General features: G+C 39.2%; 1 protein-coding gene across 1 annotated transcript; it reads right to left on the reverse strand.

Annotated features, from left to right (window-relative positions):
* Positions 1-1,549: 1,549 nt before the first annotated feature.
* Positions 1,550-24,440, reverse strand: LOC125292993 (scavenger receptor cysteine-rich type 1 protein M130). Its single transcript, XM_048240593.1, has 14 exons — positions 24,398-24,440; positions 20,050-20,367; positions 15,956-16,063; positions 10,958-11,182; positions 10,037-10,324; positions 9,561-9,881; positions 7,960-8,121; positions 7,216-7,481; positions 5,594-5,617; positions 4,580-4,859; positions 4,108-4,242; positions 3,550-3,654; positions 3,183-3,302; positions 1,550-2,031 (listed from the first exon to the last, which is right to left on the reverse strand). Exons 1-14 carry the CDS (start codon positions 24,438-24,440, stop codon positions 1,850-1,852), a joined length of 2,577 nt encoding a protein of 858 aa, XP_048096550.1. The 3' UTR covers positions 1,550-1,849.
* Positions 24,441-25,122: the final 682 nt, after the last annotated feature.

Consider the following 25,122-nt stretch of genomic DNA (forward strand, 5'->3'; position numbering starts at 1 on the left):
AAGAGTTTGTAAAAGTAGCCTTAATGATCACAAAATGCTAAGCATGCATCTAGACTATTTGAGTTTCTTAAAGCTGAGCTGTGCTTAAATTGTTCAATACATGATTTCATAACAGGCCAAATATAAAATAAATGTTATATATAGCCTAGATATCTGTAAATATTAGATAGTCAGATGATTTACAGTTCTATGTAATATGTCATGTTTTCATTTCATGTTTTTGTAATGTTTCATACAGTGATGCAGGTCTACTGCAGTGAATAGGCTAAATACAACTTTGATAATTTTTATAGCCTACTACTAATAGTTAACTTTGGCCTTGGTGCCCTGACATGTGGCCTTTGTGCCCCCCACCAAATATGCCCAACTAAGTGGCCTTGCCCCCAGAATGGTGAAATTCCAAGCCTGCGTAGGGGTATTCATCACTCTGCGTAAACTTGTGCGCACAAATGATGAAACAATGTCATTTTATTACTTCTTAACATGAAATTGTGATGTATTTGGGGAGTTAATCATCTATAGGACATAATATTATTAAAACATTCAGAGAATCCAGAGAAATCTTTGCAAACAAGGGATAGAGCTGAAAAACACACCTGTCATTGTATGAGCTTAGGAAAACCTCTGATAACTATTGTCTATGTGCACAGTTTGATACTCAATTCAAAAACTGCAGCCAAAATTCTAACAGCTAAAATTGTATTGAGACATGATACAGAAAATACCACCCTCTTATCTGGGCCTGAGCTTGTTTAATATGGACTGAGGTAACATGGAAAAAGGTCCTGTGGTTAGACCAGTCAAAGTTTGCCATTCTTTTTGGAAATCATGGACTCATCTGGGCTAAAGAGGAGAGGGCCTATCCAAGTATCCAACCTATCCAACTTGTTTTAGTGCTCAGTTCCAAATCCAACATCTATGATGGTGTAGAGGAGCATTAGTGCCTACAGCATGGGCATCTTGCACATTTGGCAAACCACAATCAATTCTGAATGATGTATACAGGTTTTGAGCAACATATACTGCCATCCAGGCAATGTCTTTTCCAGGGACTACCTTGAATAATTCAGGAAAACAATGGCAAAATGAATTCTGCACATATTTAAATAGTATTTCTCCATAGAGGAAGAGTCTAGGTGCTAAGATGGACTGTCTGCAGTCCAGATTTGTCTAATTAGGTGCATAATGGAATGAAAAACATGACTAAGAATACCCCATACAGTTGAGCAACTGAAATCCTATATCGGGGAGTAATGGGACAACATTTCATTCTCAAAACTGTAGCAAATGGTCTCCTCAGTTCATAAATATTTACAGAATTTTGTTAAATGAAGAGGTGAAGCAGCACAGTGGTAAACATGCTCCCGTCCCAACTTTTTTTGAAACATGTTGCTGGGACCAAATTCAAAATTAACATATATTTTCCAGGAAATAGTCCAAATTTTCATTTTCAACATTTGATATGTTGTCTATGTCATTTTGCTGCTAAATATGGGTTTACGAGACTTGTATATTATCACATTCTGTTTTTATTTACATTTTACACAACGTCCTAACTTTTTCTGTTTTGGGGTTTTATATATATTCCAACGTTTACATTCATCAAGCTCTTTCTGATTAATTTGGGAGGAAAACAAATAAAAAAATAAGCAATGCTATTGTGTTTGTGTGTACCAATTTGTATTTTTAGGAGAAAGGAGAAAGACTATTTTGTTGTTTTAGAGTAGATGAACACGGGGGCAGGGGGTGCAGACACACAACATTTAACCTGCCATGAGCTCAAACTCACCCACAATGTTTTACATTTTCTGAGACAGTAAAAGGTCACCTCCACTCCACTCCGCCTTCCTCACTTGTCGTCATCTGGCTGGACGTAGTCCTCCTCATCCAATGGCACAGGCACCGAGCCCTCCTCAGGCTGGGGCGGCACGCCCGGCTCCTCTGGGTCTTCTTCCTCTTCCAGTGGTAGTTGGTCCACGTCGTCGTAGCCATCTGTATAATCATCACCATCGTCCAGTTCTCCACCAAGGGCTGAGAGGGACAGAGGTCGCTCAAGACTCATGGGAAACAGAACCAAGGCAAAGCCGCATACTTGTGCCTTTACGAGTTTATGTTATTTAGCAGACACATTTGTCCTTACAATGACATCAATACATTACATTAACATTAAAAGTTAAACAGTCATATAGCCTAACCTCAATAAAAATATATATGCAAATATATAATAGTAATAGATTGTATTAATAGACTGATGACTTGCGGTAGCCTAGCATCTGCGAACTCTGCAACTAGAAGGACTGGATGAAACGTGTTGAAAACGGTCTCCACTGATAAATATCACACTTGCTAACTTGGAAATGAGGTCCTATGTCCAAAATCCTGAACCATCCCTTTAAATAGATTTAACAAAATAATAATAACCATAAACATATAGAAACCAGAACTCTAACTAGAATGAATTAGTTAGATACAAGGTAAACAGATGAGTCCTCAGATGAGATCTCAGAAGACTCCAAAACTCGGCCAGGAAGTGACCGAAGAAAACTGAAGCATGTGACTGCTTGTCAGTCGAATTGTAGAGTTTCTTTACAATTACTGAGTCAAACAGAAATAGTGGTATCTCTGGAGGGCTCCTGTCCCTGTTGCACAGCACTTGTAATGACATATTGAGCCTCTTGACATCCTGCCCCCCTATGGTATTTTAGATGCCTATAGCCATTCTTGCCACTAGCAAGACAGCTACCTCAATGTTGATGTTTTTTCATTTATTTTCCTAAGGACAGCACTCAAAGACCTCTAAGAACAGGAACTTGGTTGAAATGTGCCAGAGTTCTCCTTTAAACAAACTGCATCAGTTTCAACCAGCTCAAGAGCAGCTTCTCCCTATGTAATAACCCTCATAAATAGCTAACCTGAATCACATATTATGCCACATACTCTTCAGTCACTTCCCAGATAGCAAGAGGCTGATGGAACACTGTCGGCCCAGAGGGGGCATATCTGGAACAAACTATTTTTTTTTTATTCAGTTATACTCGTTCCTTCATTTTTATATTCATGATGACAGTATTCAGTCTACTCATTCTAGGAAGCTTATTCAGTTTGCAGTTGTTTTTAGTTTAATTGGTATCTCCAGACCCATTCTATGTGGTTTATAAGAATATCTGGTCTGCCTTCTTCACCTGGTCTGTCTGGAAGAGGTGGCGCTTCATCTGCACTGTTAAATCCAGCGTCTGCTTCCTCGTCAACGTCATCATACTCGGAGGAGGCTTGGCTATCCAGACCTTTCCCCTGTCCATTTGCTGGCAGATAAAACAGTCAAATTCTTTAGTCAGTGTAACATGAGTTTGAACCTCTCTCATCCAGGACAGTAGCACAGTATAAATTAGACTAAAAATCTTTTTTAAAAAAAGAGATTTAATTAGGATGTTCATTTGGGGTATTTTTGGCCATTTTGAATCCGGAACGCATAAGAAGGCCTTTCATTTTTTATAGTGTAATTTTAAAGTGTGACCATACATTGCTACTTTGTGTCGTGATAATGCCCACCTTGACTCTTCAGTCCAATATCTCTCTCTTCTTTCACATTGAGCTCTATATCCTCAAAGTTATCACTTGCAAGAGTTGATCTGGTCTGGGAAAAGGCCCGTCTCCCTGTGAACACAAAGGTTGGGTCACCTGAGTCAGGGAATGCTGCATGTTTTACTGTAGAGGGAGAACAGCATTCACAGCCGACTGGTGTGCATGCCTAGCATTGTATACAGTTTTAATCTTACAGGTCTCCCTTCACACATCACAGACTCATTCACTTTTTTTACTCTCCTTTCATTTTCTTTCATGTCTTTTCATCATATTTTCACAAATGCAGCCTTTGAATATTCAAAGAGAGTGCCCTCTAGTGGCTTCTTACAGACTCACACTCAACATAACACATTCCAAACTATTGCTCTTGCATTCATGTTTAGTGTCAAGAAGACAAGTATCACAGCAACCATGCAGACCTTGTGAGACTCTCCATACTGCAGCTGTAAGAGCAATTGACGTGTGAATCTAAAACATAACAGATACATTTTAAAGAATTAAATCTCTATGTGGTCTTGCACTCACCACGCAGCCTATACAGAATATGTCTTCTTTGCCACAGTACCAGTGCGATCGCTATCACCAGCAGTGGCAGTCCAACAGAAACTCCCACAATGAAATTGATGGGGAGTTCAGGAGGAGGGGTTATCTCTTTGAAACCTTTAAGAATCACAAGCACAAATCCATTTGTACAGTTTAGTTTACAGTACAGTAAGAACTGCAAATGAAAAGTTTTTATAAGTTACAAAAGTCACAGGCAAAACTGTGTGTTCTAAGGTAAATTCATGGTGAATATACTTAATCAGTTCATAAATATGTATGATGTAGATGTAGTATTAATACATCAGCATACAACAGTGTTGCAGAATGCAGCATAAGAATGTAACATTGCAGCAACACATCTAATTTTGAAGTGACACCAAATACTGAACTGTTTCTAACTAAACATGGATGAGTAACATGCTTCTTATCAGAGATCACTTAAAAAACATCTTACCATCACAGTATAACTCAGTTAAGTCATCCTTCTCACAAGAGGAGAGTCTCATACAGTACTCTAGGTCTTTGTCCAAATCACACGAGAATGAAAGATGATCTTTTCTCTGGCCACGTCTGGGCAAGCTTTTCTTGCTGCTGTTGACGTTCCCGCATCCTTTGACCTGGTTGCATAGAAGACTGGGCGTATTTCCTTTCTTCAGGCATGCAGGCTTCAATTCACCACCGTAGAGCACTTGGATCTCCCCTCCGCACTGGTCCGTCAGATTAAAGTTCAAGCTCTCTGATGGGGACATAGTGATATGGTACTCTTATCACATATTATGCGGATGTGGCTCAGTGACAGGATATACAGCATCATCTCCTCTTCACGGCAGCCACAAACTGATATATGAAAATATGTTTATTTTGAATTTGATGCCAGCAACATGTTTCAAAAAAAGTTCTTTACTTAGCAATCTTCACATAAGAGACTAAGTGATGCTCTTTTTTATACTCAACCATGGTGGCGATTACCCTAATTAGTTGTGAAATATTCCTCCTATTGTTGTCTTTTATCATTACACAACTTTTCCATCATTTTGTTGCCCCTGTCGCAACTTTTTTGAAACGTGTTGCTGGTATTTCAAAATGAACATATATTTTCCATGAAATAGTCGAATTTGACATTTTCAACATTTGAACATGTTGTCTATGTCCTTTTTGCAGCTATGGGTTCACAAGACCTGCATATTGTCACATTCTTTTTTTATTTGCATTTTACACAACGTCACAAATCTTTCTGTGTTGGGGTTGTATATCATATGTTAAATGGGCTCCTTCAGATTACTGAAGCCAAAGGAAGAACTGCAACACACAAATAACTTTAAGAATATTTACTGTTTTTCTCAGTCGCTTTGTTGCATTTTACTCAGATCTGAATCCAAATTCCCCAAACTTCTTGTCCAACCTCTTCATCATCTCTTATGCACAGCAGAAAACCAAATATTCTTTATTTTGAACAAAGAGCAACTACGTCTGTGCAATTGATTGTGTACAACTTTTACACTATAAATCGCTCATCTCATGTTGGTCAAAGTGCATTGTACTGGTTCTCAGCAGTTATCTTGTTCATAGCAGTGTCACAGAAACTTTCATTGTGATGGCATATTGATAAGCATTTTGAGCAAGTTACATGCAGATAATCTGCTGTGTGGTGAAAATTGCTAGCCTGGCCACACTCTCCTAGATCTCCTTTTAAGGAGATATTAGTCTGGAACTCCATAATTCGCTAACGTTTCCATCGGTCCGCAGACGACTAGGGCCAATTAGCAACGAGAGGAGATGATACTCTAGTTTTGAAATCGAAAGCGGCTATGGTAAACGGTAGTAGGAACGCCGGTAAACTTCAAAAGATGCAGTCGGAAGAACATTTATTTACAGCAGTGGTTCTTAAACTTTTTCCATCATTCCCCACTTTGGAGGTTGGGAATTTTCAAGCCCCACCTCACCCAATTACCCCAGCAAAATGGTTGAAATACCATTTTCGCATTTTGGTTCCACGTTACATTTCTTGTCTCGGTCTGCTGGAGCTGGTGTTGTTTTAATTTATATGTAGGCCTGTTTATAACTGTGGCAATTATGTTTTGAATGTACAACATTAATAAAGCGCAAAAACGACAAATTTACTTGTGGCTGTTGTGCCACACCTGTCATGTCTCTATTCCACCCCACATTTTGAGAACCACTAATTTACAGCAAAGGTAGGCCTACATACATTGTTTCCTGACTGCTGATACTGTTAATTGTTAGTTTGTAAAGCTTAGGCAAAGTAGGAAGTAACGTTAGGAATGTCTGGTCAATGTGATATGTTGGACTGGACCAATGATTTCAAAGTTAACACAAAGTCTACTGTATGCCCGTCACAATGCTACAGTAGTATTGGAAACATATCCCAGTCGTGAGCCTCCAGACTCTTTTCACAAAGTGCATGTCTGGTTTTAATTTGCAGAAATTGTTTTGAAAAATGCACTGCCGTGCAAACGTTAAGAAATGCACCAAAGCGACTGAGGAAAACTATAATAGGTGCAAACAACCAACATTTTGAATCTTGTCTAGATTGTTGAGGAGCTGTTCATGGATAACCACTTGTGTTTATGCTGAATTGATGCTTATTGCAGTCTTTGTGTGTGTGTGTGTGTGTCTGTGTGTGTGTATGTTTGTGTGTGTGTGTGTACCTACTTGAACAGACCACAGAAGCTGGTCCAATATCACATTGGCCTTTTTCTGATTTACACTGCAGGGGGTTTATTTCAGCACCAGTGCAACTGAAATGATGCGCCTCACCAGTCAATGGAGAAGCTGCATAATCAGTGTCTACAGGGTTGCCACATTCCAGGTGTTGACATAAAATTCTGGACATGAACTCGGTCCACCCGGTTTTGCAGACCCTCTCACGCCTTTTACCACTGATGATCACCTCTCCATAACATAAATCAGTCAGATTTATGAACCGATGTTCTGAATATGGAAGGGGTGAAGTGGAAGAAAACATGTTTTGAAAGTTTTACATAGGAAATGTACTTACTTGTTGTCAAATGTCAAATGTTCATAGCTTCCCCTACCCTGGCAACTGATGTTCAACTGTTGCTTTTCAACTGGTAGGTGTTTTTCCTCGCAGTTCCAAATGCTCTGGTCTCCATCGTTGCAGTTGTAGGTTTTGTTCCACCAGTTCTCGAAACTGACGGTGGGCCCGCTGCTGTTTGTCACCAGGTCCCCGCAGTCCAGACTCTTGCACAGTGCTCTTGATTCCCTGTCGCCCCAGCCGGTTGAGCTCATGGCATGGAGGCGCTCGGGGGCTTCCGTCTTGACGAACACGCCACCGCTGCACGCACTCTTCCCCACCACCACCGGACGACTCCAGCCTGTGAACAGCCAGTGGAGAGGTATGGGGGTGAGTGAGTGCCTTCCGGGCTCACGCCTCTGGATCTACAGGACATGTATAAGGCATGGCCTGCAAGATCGACTTAGCCATGTCCTGTCATGGTGCTCAGTTAAGTCATGATTTACCCTTTGCTTTGTCTTTTATAGCTGTGTGGATATGCATTGTGGTGCAAGAGTAGCTTTTTAATTATGTTTTTTTTTTTATCAGCACAAGTATGTATGCAGGTAAAAGGTTTATATAGGTAAAAAGGTTACGGCTCTTTCAGTATTTGCTCCACAGTGCCCAATAGCCCAATGAATCAGAATTAAACATGTTTTCATCAGAAATAATAACTAAGAAAAGAAATGCAAAAGAAAAGAATATCAATATAAACCTTGGGTAATAGACTGTACATTACGGTATGCTTTTTGTGTCATAACATTTTGATTACTGTTGTGGTGAATACCACCTAAACTTACCTGAGCATCTGACTCTGGGGATGCGCTGTTTGTCACAGGGTTCTTTCGTTACTGTGCAGTTCACTAGGGACTGGAAAGCCTGGTCACATTTGATCACTTTGGCCTTCGAGTTGGTCATTATGTCTGCTGCTGTAGGAGTTATTACTCCTCCACAGCCCGTTTCTGTGCAGATTGTTTTCATAACATTAATATCACCACATACAGGCTGCCAGGACCCTGCTAGAAAGGCCTCCATTTTGCCTCCGCACTTATCCCGAGGATCACTCAGCTTGGACTTGAGGCTACCTAAAAGCAAACGAAATAAATGGACGGGACAAAATAAATAACTGAATAAAAAACATACACATAGATAGATAGACAGACAGACAGACAGATAGAGAGAGAGATAGAGAGCACTCCAAAAAATCCCTCTAAGCCAAACCGAAGTGTGAAGTAACACGCTCTGGAAATTCACAATTTCGTTGCCGTTTAAAAAAAGAAAAAAAAACATAGTCCAATATTTCTTTCGAAATTGAAATGAAGTTGTATGCAACAGCAAACCCTAGCTTACTAACAGGTTGGAATTATGAAATGTCACGTGACGTGATGTCGTGCAACGACGTGATGCAATCAACTCCTACGGACTTTCCCCTAAAGATGCCAGCTGCAGCAGCAACATTTCCGGAAAGGTACTGGCTTGATGAAATTCATTCTGGACTCTCTATCCGACCACATAAAGACCTCGGGATACTTCGGTTTGGCTTTAGGGACCCTCTACTCACTACCACGTAAGTGTAATGTTGTTTGGAACTGTAGAAGAGGTATAAAAATAGCGTTTTGTAGCGGCGAAATGACATGCCCTGGTCACTTCCAGGCTAACGAGTTTTGACTAAAAACGGTAAAATCGAACTTTCTCAAAACACATCCGAATGACATGATTTTGATGTCAACTCAACGTATGTACTCCCAATCATCCCTAAATTGATCTAAAGTGCATTTTACTCCGGATAATTCCTTTAAAATAAGCTAAATTATCTGGCAAGATTTGCCAATAGAACAAGAATATGTTTTACTTATAACCAGGGCTGTGGAGGCCAAATGCAAGTTTATCCACCTCTGAAATTTCAGAAATAGAGTTTATCCACATCTTATTAGAGATATCCACCTCTCAGAAGAGTTTATTCACCAATTGCAACTTTTAACATTCAGATATCACACTGTATTATTGACATTCACAATATGTACACTCATCAACAATCTAGGAACCATTTAATACCAGTGATATTGTTTAAACATAGGAGAGTAACCTCCACCATCATCAAACATGTTCTGAATGCCTTTTTAAAACATCTGATTCCACCTGGTGCAGTCCACCTTACCGTGATCACAGAATTCATTGTTTACCCACCTCTTATTTTACAACCACCCCCCTGCTTATAACAAAGTCAAAAAACTTAAATTAAGAGCAAAATGTCTTGTTATAAGCAAATGATAGAAAAATAAGAATATAATCACTTGATTTTATGGTTATTTATTTCAGATTTGCAGTGAGGTAGATGGAGAAATAGATAGTGATATTCAATGGCAACACATCTAGCTTGTGGATGAATTAGTGAGTGTACCTGAGCAGACAACATAGATAGTAGACACCTTACAGGTCGCGTTCATTACAAATCTGCAGCGGCTCAAGTCGGACACCTTGGACGGGCAGTGCACACTGCTGACGGTCGCTTTGAGGGTATTCGGGGACTTGCGTTCGAGGTTGGTGACAGGTCTTCCACAGCCAAGGTCCTGGCACAGCATCTCGGAGTGCTTTTCGCTCCACACATCCCCGCAGACCCCATGGCAAGCATCTCCGTGGCACACGCTGACCTCACCCCAGCACCGACGCTTGCTCTTCTCCAAATCCTTGTTGTCGTTTGTTAATTTCAGGGTCACCTCATCTAACATGAATAAAGCACAGGGGGAAAAAAACTCACACAGAGACCTTTCCCACACCCTCTCTAAATAAGGCAGGGCTATATGTTTATCATGAGTGAAAGATTTTAGAATACTATTGAATTATAATTCATGCAATGGGAACATGATATTGGATTACCAGTGCATGTCACTTCAGCAGCCTCAGTGGTGATTGAGCTGGCTCGTCGAAGCGTGCAATTGTCACTGGACACTGGGCAGTCAAGCTGCATCCAGTCAGTGGCCGTGTGGTTAACGGATGTGCTGTAGTTGGCCATGTGGCCACACTGCATCTTCTGACAGACGTGTTCCGCGGCGCTGTCATTCCAAACGCCTGGCTGTCCGGAGAGGGAGTAACTCTTCCCTGCCTGCTCCACTCCAACCATTCCTGAGCAAGAGGATTTCTTTTCCACAAAGAACATCTGGCTATCTGTGAAAGGGATTCAAGGTTAACAGTCATAATCCCTCACACTCAACAACCCCACATTTCATAATCCATTGACAATCCAGTACAAATAGTTAATTTTCATTTGATGTTCTGAGGAAAATCATAGACGTAACAATAAACACATTTTATGTTTTAAAGACCACCTCTGGTGAAAATTAAGTTTTTAACCTTGTTAACGTGTTCATATGACATCTGCTACTTTTCACAAGACATATCATGAGTGAATTCAGCAGTGAATGTCATGGCTGAGGATTTCTGCTTTGGATCTATGTTTCAATCAGTCACCACCTGAGCTATTTCAAGGCCACAAGCAGATTTTACATGGAAATAACTTATAAATATTTACTTTAGAGGAACAGAGAATAGGAGTGTAACAAACTGCTGGAGTCCGTCTTTAAATGCATTGAATCTATGAATGGTGTTCATCGTAACAAAACCCAATTTACAAGAAATTCTATGTTTTCTATGGGCTCAGCCCAAACTAGTGGAGTCCTACAGTGAGTTGGTGTGATTGGGATAGTTCATTACCTTGGCAGACAACCTTTATGAAATTATCTTGAGAATTAGACCTGCCATTTTCCTCCAGACATTTATGAATGGGGTCGTCGGACTGACATTGGGCCTTCAGTGACAGTTCCAGTGTGTCCAGTGCGTCCCCATCAACAAAAAGATCATGCCCCTCCCTGTAGCCCTTCCCACATTGTAAATGGGAGCAAACTATGTCAGAGTGCACACGTTTCCAGTCATTTGCGCGCACTCTCTTCCATGCGCCCTTGTAGTAGATCTCCACTCTTCCAGAACACTTATCCAGACCATAACTGAGGCGCACATCAATGCTTTCTGTTACATTGCAGGAACGAAAAGACAAATTAATTGGTGTATCTATCTATCTATCTGTCTATCTATCTATCTACAGTATCTATCTATGTGTGCATGTGTGTGTGTGTGTGTAAATATGTACATGAATAAATAGGAAATGCACATTCATGCAATTGATTGTGTACAATAGTTTTCTGTTTTTTACATTATCAATTGCTCATGTCATGTTGGTCAAAATGCATTATACTGGTTCTCTGTTTAATCGTCCTACCCCAAAAACATCTAGGCATTATTTCATTGCTTGGCCATTACATGTAAATGTATTGAAGCAGCTGTCATATGTAATCTGTCAAGTATAATATTGCCATTTTTATTACACTTGATTAATATTTCCTGGATTCATGAATTGTTTTCGGGTGAATCTTGATTTCACAAAGGGGAATGTTAAATCAATCAAAGATCAACCACCTCTACGGTGTTTCTTATGTTTACATTTCTAAAATGTTCTTTACTAGAAAGTACTGCAATATTGTAAAACAGTATTCCAATCTCATTCATAAGAATGACTTTGGAATTTGTCATTCTGATGGCTATGACTATGCTTAACTATGATTAACTTTTGCTTTTTGGGCATAAAATAATCACTTTGAACAAGTTGTGATGAGTTTTCGCTGGTAAACCACCGTGTGATGCCGTTTGTCTGAATTATTTTGAGAAATGCACTAACTGTGGTGCAAATGTAATGATTATTCCTTGAAATGCACCAAAGTGACATGTGAAAATGTGTCCACTGTATTGAGGGAGAGATCAGCAGGGTGTTGGTACCTGAGCAAATAATGGCTGTGTTTTTTTTATTACAGTTGTCACTCTGGCAGTGCCACAGGGACTCTGCATGGTTTTCGCAGGACATGCCCGTCCATTGTGCTGGCTGGAAAATGCCTTTGTTGCTGGTAAACATGAAATCACCACAGCCCAGCTCCCGACACACCAAACGACCAATCATTTCACTGTTGACACACACTGCCTCTTCACTTTTCGTCTTTTTCAAGTAGACAACCCCATAACAATGGCTTTGCTGTCCTGCATCTTTCAATGATATGCTGACTTGCTCTGAGGGAAAGTGAGGGAAAAGAAACTGTAATGGCCATTTCATTCCATAGCTGATATATGATGCTAAGAAATTAACATGAATCAGAAAGTGAGTTGCCTTGGGTGGTCAAATGTACTTCCTCACAATGGCACAGACAACTGGTAGTTCAAGACAACACCTGAGTACATTGCTCAACTCAACTGCACATTTTCCATTCGTACCTGAGCAGTTGAGATAGACATTTGAGGATGTTTCATTTGGTTCTGTCAAGCTGTCTCGACAATTCACCTGGTTACATATGTCATTGGGGCTCCAATGTTGCGAGATGTTGCGATAATCCTTCGAGCTCACAGTCTGCCAGGTAGTATCCTTATATACTTCCAGGCTACCTGAGCACAGATTGACTTTTGCATTTCCCTTTAGACGGAAGAACAAATGCTCTGTGGAAAGATTGGAAGGAATTGAGGAATTGTGGCATGGTTCATGGTATTGCAGTAACTCGTAGTGGCATTGCAGTAATTGCCTAATTCCCTGTAATTCTCCATTGTAGTCCTTAAGTAAAAGTAAAAAAAAAAAAAAAAAAAAAACAATAGTTGTTGATTTCAAGTATGGAAATGAGTGCTTTGAGATGCATACAGCATCATAATGCTACTCACACCACCAGAATACTCTTATATAAAGTCATATAATACAGTATTCTCTAAAATCCTCTAAAGATGAATACAGCCCCCCCACCACCCACCACCACCACCACCATCATTCACAGGGCCTATATATTCTAATACATTCTTTGCTCTGACATGTAGGCCTACCGTTAGTATGCTGAGTCATCTCTACCACAGAGGTGATGTTCAATACTCCATGGAAACTGACTGTGTTAAAGGGAAGTGAAGTGAAGCAAGCATGACGGACTCACTTGAGCAGGTTACACTAGCAGGTGTAACACAACGGGCAGAAGTCCAGTCCACACACTGCCAGAGAGAGAGATCATTCCTAAGGCAAGTGTAGGGTTGAATTTTGCCAGTTTCTTTGAATCCATGGGACACTGGACTCTGTGTGGCTCGTCCACAGGACAGCGTTTTACACAGCTGTTCTGCGTGGTCTTGATGTTTCTCTATATAAGATGAAAAACATGGTACATTTTGATAAGTAAATAATTCAGTCTCCATTTTGATTTTTTCCCCCAGTCACATACAGGGGAGTCACGATTGTAAGGGTTAGCTTCAGCCAGTTAGCATCCATGTCTTTTAAAATTGCATCTCTCAAGTGCTCACTTCTGCCTACTTTCAACAAGCCAATTATGTGCCACATCACTGGTGGACACAAATTATCTGTGAGGAGGTGGTAGAACAGCAGTAGTTGCACTTGATAGGTCGGACACATTGGTTTCAAAAATATGAATTATGAAAATTAATATAAATATAAACATCCTATTTAAAAAGGTGCATAGTTGTGATCATAAACATGAGGAAAGAAAGGAGATTGAAATCACTTTAAAGGGTTATGTATTTCCACAAGATTTTGCTTGTAACTCCATTAAAGGGGTGGTTCAGGATTTTGGACATAGGACCTCATTTCCAAGTAAGCAAGTGTGATATTTATCAGTGGAGACCGTTTTCAGCACGTTTCATCCAGTCCTTCTAATTGCAGAGTTCTGAGGTGCTAGGCTAATGAAGTCAATGGTATGTGCTAGCCTGCCACTAAAGACAGTCTTACCCACTCCAAAGTACACCTGAGGCAAATTCCAGACAATCGATGTAAATGTCTGTGTTGATAGAATAGTGTAAGAAATACAACTACCCTTGCATCGTTGCAATAGTTATACTTTGGTCCCTAAAGTTGTTAGTAGTCATTTTGCAACTCAGCGGGCGGACTGATATTACCAAGGCTACTACTAGGTATCCCCATTGAGGCGCTTTACTGTTTACTTTTTCGCACAGTACTACTAACCGAGCAAGTATAATTCGCTGCTAAGAAACTAGTCCCTCAAAATGTAATGCGATTGTTGAAATGCAAGGATAGAATAACGTTAGAAATAACACTGTCAATACAGACATTTACATCGATAGTCTGGCGTTATAATTTATTTGCCTCGGGTGTACTTTGGAGTGGGTAAGACTGTCTTTAGTGGCAGGCTAGCACATACCGCTGACTTGCGCTAGCCTAGCACCTGCTTAACTCTGCAATTAGAAGGACTGGATGAAACGTGTTGAAAACGGTCTCCACTGATAAATATCACACTTGCTTACTTGGAAATGAGGTCCTATGTCCAAAATCCTGAACCACCCCTTTAATGGATTATTTTCTTTGGAGGAACTTAAGCATTCAGAATAAAAATGTTACACAGTTTAAATATCTGGGCATTATTCTTGATTCTACTCATTAAATTTAATCATTTAAACATCAAGTGAGAAAAGTAGTGCAAATAACCAAATATAACCTAGCAAACTTTAGGTATATAAGGAACTGTTTGACAACACCTGTAGCAAATCTATACATGGATACTATGATAATCCCTCACCTAACATATTGTATGACAAGCTGGACCCATGTAGCACAACATTAAGGCCTATTTTATCACTTCACAAACAAGCACTTAAAGTCTTGGACAAGAAAAACAAATTTTACCACCACTGTAACATTCTTAACAAATATAACCTACTCAGTTGGGAAAATATTTTAAAACGCAGTGATGCATGCCTAATTCAAAGATCATTAATGGGAAGGCTCCCCCTGCACTCAGCACTTTTATACAGCAAAAGTCATCTAGCACAACCACAAGGTCTGCCTTAAGAGGGGACTGTGTAGTCCCTCTTAGGTCCAGTTCCTTTGGCCAATTATGTTTTTCTGTGAGAGCCTCTAAACTATGGAATCAATTGCCAGTGGACTTTAGAAACTCCACCTCTCACCATACATTCACACACCATCATAAGGACTGGCTTTTGAGCATACAAAAATGTGAGCACCTCTCATAATACATTAATGTTGGTCTGCCAGCTATAGTTTAGCTGTCTTGTAACCCATGGTGTATGTATGATAGATAGATGGATAGATTACTTTTGATCCCTTATTGATCCCTTAAGTGTTGTACTGTATGGCTGTATGGTTACATGTCTTATGTTCTAATTGTTTTAATGGAGCCAGTCCTATGGCATTGTGTTTTATTGCTGTATATCAATTGCACTGTGATTTAATATGTTCTTTTTTTTAGCCACCATGTGCCTAGTATAACATCTTGCCAATGGACTACAGTTGAAAATTAGCCTGCTGGCTAACACTGGCACATTTACAGAAATGTTGATCAATGTGCACTGTCCTTTATATAAATAAATTAAATTAAATTAAATGAAATGCAGTATTTTGGAATTGCAAAGAAGAAACATTAAATGTACTGTATGCGTCTAAAGATAAGAAATGTATTTGTAATTCGCTGTGTGTAGTGTTTTGCAAAAAGTGTGAGGATGACATTGTGCTTAATAGTGCAGATGGGCCACCTTGGGTGTAAAGTTTCATTAAACATGACTTGTAAGACTTTAGTATATGATTTAAAAAAACCCTGTTCATTGTTTATCTGTGTTCATGTAAAGCAGGACTGCCACAAATGTTCAGTTTTGCAAGTGATTAGAGTTTTATTTGTGTTTCTAAAGCCATAGGTTGAAATGTCCAGAAATAACATTATGCAGTAAATCAATATTTATACTCACCCCAATCACCTGAGCACAGATAAACGTGATTGTCTTTTGTTGTATTGAGTCGCACAAATCCAGCACATCCCGTTCTTCCCTTCAGTACCAGGCTGGGTTCAGGTTTGTCTAAGACAAAAAGGGAAAACATAGATAAAGTCTTTGAGCCAGAGGGGTTGGTTGGTACCATCTGAGGAGAATAGGTCTCATACTGATTTTTGGCAAGGTCACCCTGTTCATGTCTATTATGCTTATGCAGGGATATATTCCAGATGAATAGGCTAAAAATATTAATACAGTAGCCTCCAGAGTTATTGCCACCTTTGATAAAATTGACTATAAACAGTCAATTTTTTCCACTTTGAGTAAAAGGAAAATCTCATAAAGAAATAAATATTTCTAACAGAAAAATGTTGGTCACAATTATCGGCACCCCAAGAAAAAACGTACGAAATGTAGCAGAAGCAATTATGCAACTTGGGAAAGACCAGAGAATACTGGTACATTTAAATAAAAAGAAAGTGTGTTGACATTTGTAAGTCAGGGAATGGCTATACAAACTAGGCACTTTGTTGAAAATGCCTATATTTACAGTTAAAACAATGATTAGAATGTTCTAATCAACTGGAAATGTGACAAACATGGTTATCTTGCTCCCACGCACAGTATAAAGGATGGTGAGATATGCAAAACTAGATGTACCGCATAGCGGTACAAAATATGACCGCCGCTCAGTCCTGTACATCCATTCTGCGAAAATAAATAATATTAATGATTTTGTCTCCATCTTCTACTCCATGCCCCACTCTTGAAACTTTTGTGTATGCTTGTTTGGAATGTGTGTTTGCGGGCCGCACACAAAGTAGCCTACTGGCGCTGCAAAGGTGAATAGATTTGTAGCACTTGCCAAAAAATTTGTAGCATTGTTATAAAACCTTTAAAATCTCTTAACAATCACAAGTAGGGCAGTTCATCACAGTCCATCCATTGCAACTGGACTGATGAAAGGTACACCTGTAGGCTACATTGTATTTGGGAAAAGCAGAAGGTAGCAGCATTAATGTATTTTTTTATTTTTATTAAACAAAACAATCCCTGTCAGTTCCATGCAGTTTTCAACAGCTATCAAGAAGAGGCCATGTCATGGATTTTTGTGAATGATACACATTTTAATTTATTAAAAGGCCCTATGCTAGGCCTATTACACAACTTTAATTGTCACTAGGCTATGCTGGCGACCCAAATAAAATCTCCTTTGAGAACCAATGGCTTACAGCAGTGATGCCAGGGTTATGGCCCGTGGGCCGGCCCCGGCCCGACTGTATGTCACATCTGGCCCGCGGGTGATAAGGGGAGAATATATTTTTATTTTATTTGTATTTAATTTTCGGTGGAATCCGTCAGTTGGTCTGTTGCTGCTGCTCGCCTCAGCTGCAGCAGCGTGCTGACGGTACTAGTCGCTATCGAAATGTTATCAAACTCGTTACAAAGTATTATGATAGTGTTTGTGCTTTTCAAAGTAAACTGGCGTTATGGAAGACGCAGCTCTCCAAGCGCAATGAAGCCCACTTTCCCTGTCTAAAATCTCAGCCTATTAATCGAGTATGGACAAGTAGGCTACGCAAACTTGCTTTCCGGACTCAGGCATGAGTTTGACAATCGATTCACGTTTTTTGATGAACTGGAAAAGGACTTTACGCTTTTTTACGCTCTCCATTCACGACTGACGTGTCCGAGGTCATCATGGGTGCGTTAATAAATCTATAAATCTTGCCTTGAGCCCCGCTCGGTAACCGGCTAGCTCACGTCAAGACACACCGCGTTGCCTTGAGCCCCGCTCGGAAGGCTAGCTAGTAGCTAACATTCCATTCCTTAAGTAGGCCTAACATTGCCACATTGGTTTTGTAAAGGTAATTTGAGAGTAGGGGGGAGAATAACGAGCAGGAAACGTTTATTTGAAAACATGATAAGTAGTGATGCATGTAGTACACTTGTGCATTTAGGTTTAGTTATCACCATCTGATAAATCAAACTTTTCCCAAAGTCAGTTGGAAGGAGAGTTATACGACGTCCTTGCCATTTATAAAATTGACAAGACAAGCCTCTTGTTCCTGCTTTAATTGCGTGATGCCCTCGAGAGTTGAGACAACTTCGCGGATAGCTTCTAGCGTTTCTTCCTCCGTCGCCATTGTTGCTATGCTGTTGAACTACAAGCTTCGCTGGACTACAAGCAACTCGGCAGGCAAGTTCCGCGCCATCACTCAACTGTTCGCTGAATGGCTCGGCTACACGCGAGCCGTATAATGTGGGTCGGGCCAGACTACATGCGAGACCTAAATCAAATTTAGGGCGGAAGTACATAGGATGGTAACGACCAGGCTAGCACAGTGCATGCATACATTTCAAGTACAGGAACCTTAACATTGGGTACATTTACATGTATTCATTTAGCAGACACTGTTGGCCAAAATGACTTACATATACCAACTGCCGTATATTACAAGGGATTACATTGTCCCCAGAGCAACTTCGGGTTAAGTGGAAGCCCGGAACTGATCTCATAACTTTCAGGCTAGTACTGCATGCTAGCACAACTCCTTAACCACTACACTTCCACCGCCTGCATAAAGTCCCGCATGGATAAAGTCAGGTTCAAAATTCCTCTTTTTGTTTTTCACTTTGGTGACATTTTAGAGTGAAATGTAATTCCTGAAATGCTGTATTTTTGAGAATGTCTTCATACATTTGCTGAAAACCCATGTTATATATGTTTCTAGAACTTGTATTTATTTTCCATATTATAGGTTACAAATCATACATGAACAGCATCCTCTATAGATCCTCCAACATTTAACTAGAAACTTTAGTGTTTGTAAGTTTGTAAATTTTGAAGTGGAGATTTTCTGGTTTTGTGAAAATGGTGATAATATATATGTTTAATGGCTGTTGGCAGTATTTTGATCTATTTAAAATACACAAATTCAAAACACCCCACTGTAATAACATCTCACTCTAATATGTCCAAAATGAAAAATAAAAAAAATAACAATTTTGAACCTGGCTTTATACAGTGTGAAGGTTTCTGTACTTAAAATGCATGCAAATGATTGCGTGTTTCATATAATATTTTAGATAAGTTGCAATACAACAAAATATTGACTTAATCATCTGTGGAAGTTTTGAGGGGATGTCTATTAGTTAAAATGTTTAGCCTAATCACCTGTAAAATATCCCTCATACAATGGACATAAACAGGCTGATAAAACACAAAAAGCTACCCAAAATGCACGATCATATTTAATAATTCTATGGTGGTATACAAATTTGTCAAAAATCACTATATTACATGACAACATCACTTATTCCCCTTGAATGGTACCAATTGGTCTGGCTCAAGGACTACTAAGTAAGGGAGAACAAATGGTACAGCATGCAGGTAGTAGAATGTAATGCATGCCGAATCTTTAATGTGAGGCATTTTTGTTTATGTAACGCACATTGAATGACCTCTGTGTATGAAATGTGCTATATAAATAAAGTTGACTTGACTTGACTATTGTGTCAAAGTGGAAAAATATTATTAAAATATATATTTTTAATATAATTGTATTGAGAATTAAACAGCAGTGCACATGCATAAACTTGCCAAAACTTCGATATGGTAGTTGTAAATGAAATGTCAAAATCCGTTTTTTTAAAATTGGATTTATTAATTTATTTCTTTTCACAAGAAGACTATACCTAATAATACAATTCCTAAAAATATTATATGAATATTTTTGTACATATTTATATATTTCATATGTATTATATTTAGTGCAATCAAAATTAACATGATTTGTGTGATCATTGTGATTAATTAACTGTCATTCAGAGGCATTCAGAATCTCCTGGCTCGCTTTGAGCTTCATTATAAGGAAGACATTAATCGTGATTAATCACAAAAAAATCTTAAAATATTCATATTATATTATATTATATTATATTATTACACTCGTGTCATGAGTTCCAGTATATTATTTAGTCTAAATATTACAGCACTTAATAATAAAACTATACAATATGTATACATAGATTAATGAAGATTAATGACTCATAAATAGTGAAACACTCACCAGAGCATTTGATATAAACATGCTGCAGGTGGCTGGACTTTACAATACCCCATGTTGGAGACGGGCAGTCCCAGAGGTGTTTCTCAGTCCCTTCACACTTAATATCATCTGCCCAAACCTGTTGTGTTAAATGGTGGTCATCCTTGAACCCAAACGTAGTTTCGAGGGCAGTGCCACAATTCAGGCTTCTGCACACAACATTACTGTTTTCGATGTGCCAGTTGATGGGTCCAACATGGCCCCATTTGCCCTGATGGTAGACATCCACTCGGCCTTCACATGCGTTGGAGCCACCGCTGAGGATCAGTTTGTTCTGCCCTGCAAAGCACAAGATGGGCTTTTTTTCAAAGTTGCACAGGTGTGATACTATGTGGTGGTACGACATTTTAAAATGTCTCTGAATGCAACAGAATGCTAATCATTTATAATAATAGTTTACCTACTGCTACTATGAAGGAATAATTATTCTATACACTGTACATATCATATTTGTTAATATTATGTATGTATATTACATGCATGAAAAGAGACCCGATCATGACATACATGAGAGACTCGAGACATGGTAGAGTTATTCACCATGAATACTTGAATGTATATCAGGTGATTCTATTACATATTATTTCACTCATGCTATCATAAGGTAATGTATTGCCCTTTAGTATTCAAACAAATGTTCAGCAAATTTCAGTCTGAGAAGTATTTGTTAGACTTTTGTATGCTTGCAGTGGAAAATGATCTGCACATCTGACGCAGAATATCACAGAATACCTCACACACTCTTCAGTGGCGCATAATTTGTGGGCTAGAGGGAAGAACCTGTGGGTGTAGCACTCTAAGGCAGATATTTAGATAACAGCTTGTTTCCCAGCCAACTAAGCAACTTAAACCACAGTCCTTAGCAACAAAACTGCCATCAGCTTCAAAAAGCTCAACCCCAACCCGGTCCCTAAACGTCCGCACTTACTCGAGATTTAGTTTTTTCAACTTTTTTTTCATATATACTTCTGTGATATCAATTTTGAATTTGCTGCGTAATGTGTAATGATTAGTTACTTTAGATATTTTAAACTTATGAAAATGTAGCATTTTGTTTTTGAACACAGCCTGTAATGTTGGCATAATAGAAACATGTTTTATTTACATTAAATTTGTATTTATTTAGTTATATTAATTTTTTATCTAATATTTTTCGTGAATGTAACACTAAATGTGACCGCCCATTTGATTTGAGCAAAAACATTTATACTTTTAGATAATGATCAAATGAGCACCAAATTGCAACTTATTGGGTCAATTGGCAATAGGCCAACATGATTGGGTGTAAAAAGAGCATCTTGGAGTGGCAGCGGTAAGTAAAGATGGGCAGAGGATCACCAATCCCCCTAATGCTGCGCCGGCAAATAGTGGAGCAATATCAGAAAGGTAGCCTGACGAGCCAGACCCACATTAAAATGTAGGGTCTGGGCACTCACCGTTCGCAGTGCTCAGTCCGAGGGGCGGGATAATCAGTTGTCTTTCAAATTCCCTCTGCACGCAATAGGACAGCGGCAGCAGCTATGAGTCCCATCGTTTCCCACCAGCGAGCTAGTTGGCTAGTTCAAACGTTTGCCTACTTAATAAAAGCTTAACTCGTGTCACACTGTTCGCCAGCAGCAACATCCATCTTATTTGTTTTCAAGTAGCAGGGAATTCAAGCCAAACCGTTGCAACTCTGCCATCAATCATTATGTTAAGCCCAACTAACGACTCTATACACGATTTCATTGGCCTGATTAAGTTTCGATTTCTGGAGCTCACAAGCCAACGGAGAGTTGCTAGACTAGCCCTGGCAGCAAATGTAATTTGCGGCCGCTAGGGGCGCGTCTAGATTTCTAGGCTATCAGAAAGGAGTTCCACAGTGTAAAATTGCAAAGAGTTTGAACATATCATCAGCTACAGTGCATAATAGCATCCAAAGATTCAGTGGGTCTGGAAAAATCAAGGCCGGAAAAAAATACTAGATGTCCGAGATCTTCGGGCCCTTAGACGAAACTGGATCAAATATAGCCATGCCTCTGTATTGGAAATCACAAAATGGGCTCAGGAATATTGCCAGAAAACATTGTCTGTGAACACAATTGACCGTGCCATCCGCTGTTGCCAGCTAAAACTCTATAGCTCAAAGAAGAAGCTGTTTCTAAACATGATTCAGAAGCGCAGACGTCTTCTCTGGGCAAACTTCTCTAGGAAAACTGTTCTGTGGTCAGACAAATCAAAATTTGAAGTTCTTTTAGGAAATCAGGGATGCCGTGTCATTCAGACCAAAGAGGATTGTTCAGAAACCTGCATCTCTGATGGTATAGGGTTGCATTAGTGCGTGTGGCATGGGCAGCTTACACATCGGAAAAGACACCATCAATGCTGAAAGGTATATTCAAGTTCTAGAGCAACATATGCTCCCATCCAGACGACGTCTCTTTCAGGGAAGACCTTGCATTTTCCAACATGACAATGCCAAACCACATACTGTATCAATTACAACATTATTGCTGCGTAGAAGAAGGGTCCAGGCACTGAACTGGCCAGCCTGCAGTCCAGATCTTTCACCCATAGAAAACATTTGGCGCGTCATAAAATGGAAGATGCAACAAAGAAGAGATAAGACAGTTGAGCAACTAGAATCCTACATTAGACAAGAATGGGACAACATTCCTATACCTAACCTTTTGCAACTAGTCTTCTCAGTCCCCAGACGTTTACAGACTGTTGTAGAGAGACGAGGGGATGCCTCACAGTGGTAAACAAGGCCTACTTTTTTTGAGATGTGTTGTTGCCATGAAATTTAAAAACACCTAATGTTTCTCTTTAAATTATAAATTTTCTCAGTTTAAACATTTGATGTTATCTATGTTCTATTCTGAATAAAATATGGACTTTTGAAACTTCCACATCATTGCATACCGTTTTTATTTACAATTTGTACCTTGTCGGGGTTGTACTTTGAAATAGTAAATGCATGGGTTTGTCACTGCTTTAAAATATTTATGAAATACAAGAAACCTGACAGACCATAAACTACAATTAATTTGCACTATTTACAGTAAAAGGCAATAACTTAAAATATAATTATGTTCTATATTTAAATTATAATGATTGCTGACATCTCTGGTTTTACGGATGTCTCTGACCTCGGATGATTTGGCTTCCACCTGATTTTTAGATGCTTCAGCGGATGTTTTTCTATCACACACCACTTGGGAAAATATCATTGTGGGATATTGTAGATGACCATATAGAAAACAAAAACAAACAACACATTTCATTTAGTGTTTTTGACATTATTTAGCACACTGGAGTATCCTCTTATATTATGGCAGCTGTGGCCGTAACTGGTTAGGGCTTCGGGCTTGGAACCGGAGGGTTGCCGGTTCGATCCCAGTAGGAACAGCTGAAGTGCCCTTGAGCAAGGCACCTAACCCCTCACTGCTCCCCGAGCGCTGCTGTAGCAGGCAGCTCACTGCATCATGCAAAAAAAATATTAATACATAACTAAATTAACATTACATAACTAAATATTTTTTTTGTATTTTTGTATTACTGTATTTGAAGAGTTTGGTCCCTAAATGCTCTATTTTTTAAAACATTAAAAAGTCAATTTGAATTCAAATTCGATTCAAAAGTTCATCTAATATCAATCAAATTGCACTTGTGTTGTATTGACTGATTGAAGATGAATCAAATAACAATATCTGATTACAGTTCTACTAAAAAATACTTCCTCAAATGTAAAAAAATATTTATGAAAATTCATTAAAATGATGGATATAGCATTTTGGAACCAAACTCTTCATTTGTTTTTTTTTTTAAATATATGTGAAATCCAAAATCCATCCAAAACAAAAAGCACAACATCAAAAGTCCTGTATCTGTTTCTTCAAACTGATCCTGACATTGTTTTGTGTTAAGTGGGGCTGAGCCCTCATTTAAAATGTGCATGCATTCAGCTGCAGATGTGTCTTTTTTTTGCTCACCCTTAAAAATGGTCTACAGTTTGAATCAGATATCATAAAACATGATAGTGATTTATTTTTGTCAGATATATAATAAAATATGTTTTATAAGGCGAAACTGAATATACATTTAATTTTATTTTAAAGAAACACAATATACAAAGTAATTGCATTCTGAAGGTGTCAATTGATATCACAGAAATCATACTAAATCTGCCAAACTCTTTACAACTTTACACTTGCAAACACCACTTTGATAAATTCTAAATATATATATATACATTTGTATAAAAAATATAATATATATTTATATAAGTATGCTGGTGTTTAAGTAAAGTAAATAAAAAAGATCTTACCATGGATGGTCTGAATGTGCAAGTATAGTAGTAAGAAAATCATCATTGCAAAGGGGAGGTAACACTACGGCTCAGAGCAAAGGTGCATGGGTTTATAATGTGAATCATGACATCAGCAGATGAAGCCTCTGTCTCGGCATCCTGCTCAAGCATGTGCTTCACCCATGTTAGGGCCTCTCCTCTCTTCCTGTGTTCACCTACACTAATCTAAACGTTCAGTAAGATTGTTGTTGGACTCCCTGATGAAAGCTTGATGCTGAGATGCATCAGAGTGTTCTAAAATGTTTAAAATGACCAAGCCATGAAAATAATTTTTTTTTTAACTATTTTGAGACAGAGAGTGCCTTGGAGCTCAAACGGACATGCTGCATTGATTGAAGATAATATGACGGTGACGGTGACGGTAATGGTAATGGACGGTAATGGATGAGTAGCAACATCAGTGGCCTGCCTTTATTCGCAGGCTGGTGGGAGATGTGGAGTAAAGGGCTCTCAAGGGCAGGTGCCCACAGTTTACCAGACTGACCACCTGGGGCCATAAAGGCCTATACCTGGGGCCATGAAAGGGCTAGGCCTATACCTGGGGCCATGAAAGGGAAAGGCCTATACCTGGGGCCATGAAAGGGCTAGGCATATACCTGGGGCCATGAAAGGGCTGGGCTAGGCCTATACCTGGGGCCATAAAGGCCTATACCTGGGGCCATGAAAGGGCTAGGCATATACCT

This window comes from Alosa alosa, chromosome 4 (genome assembly GCF_017589495.1).
Source record: "Alosa alosa isolate M-15738 ecotype Scorff River chromosome 4, AALO_Geno_1.1, whole genome shotgun sequence".
NCBI classification, from domain to species: Eukaryota; Metazoa; Chordata; class Actinopteri; order Clupeiformes; family Clupeidae; genus Alosa; species Alosa alosa.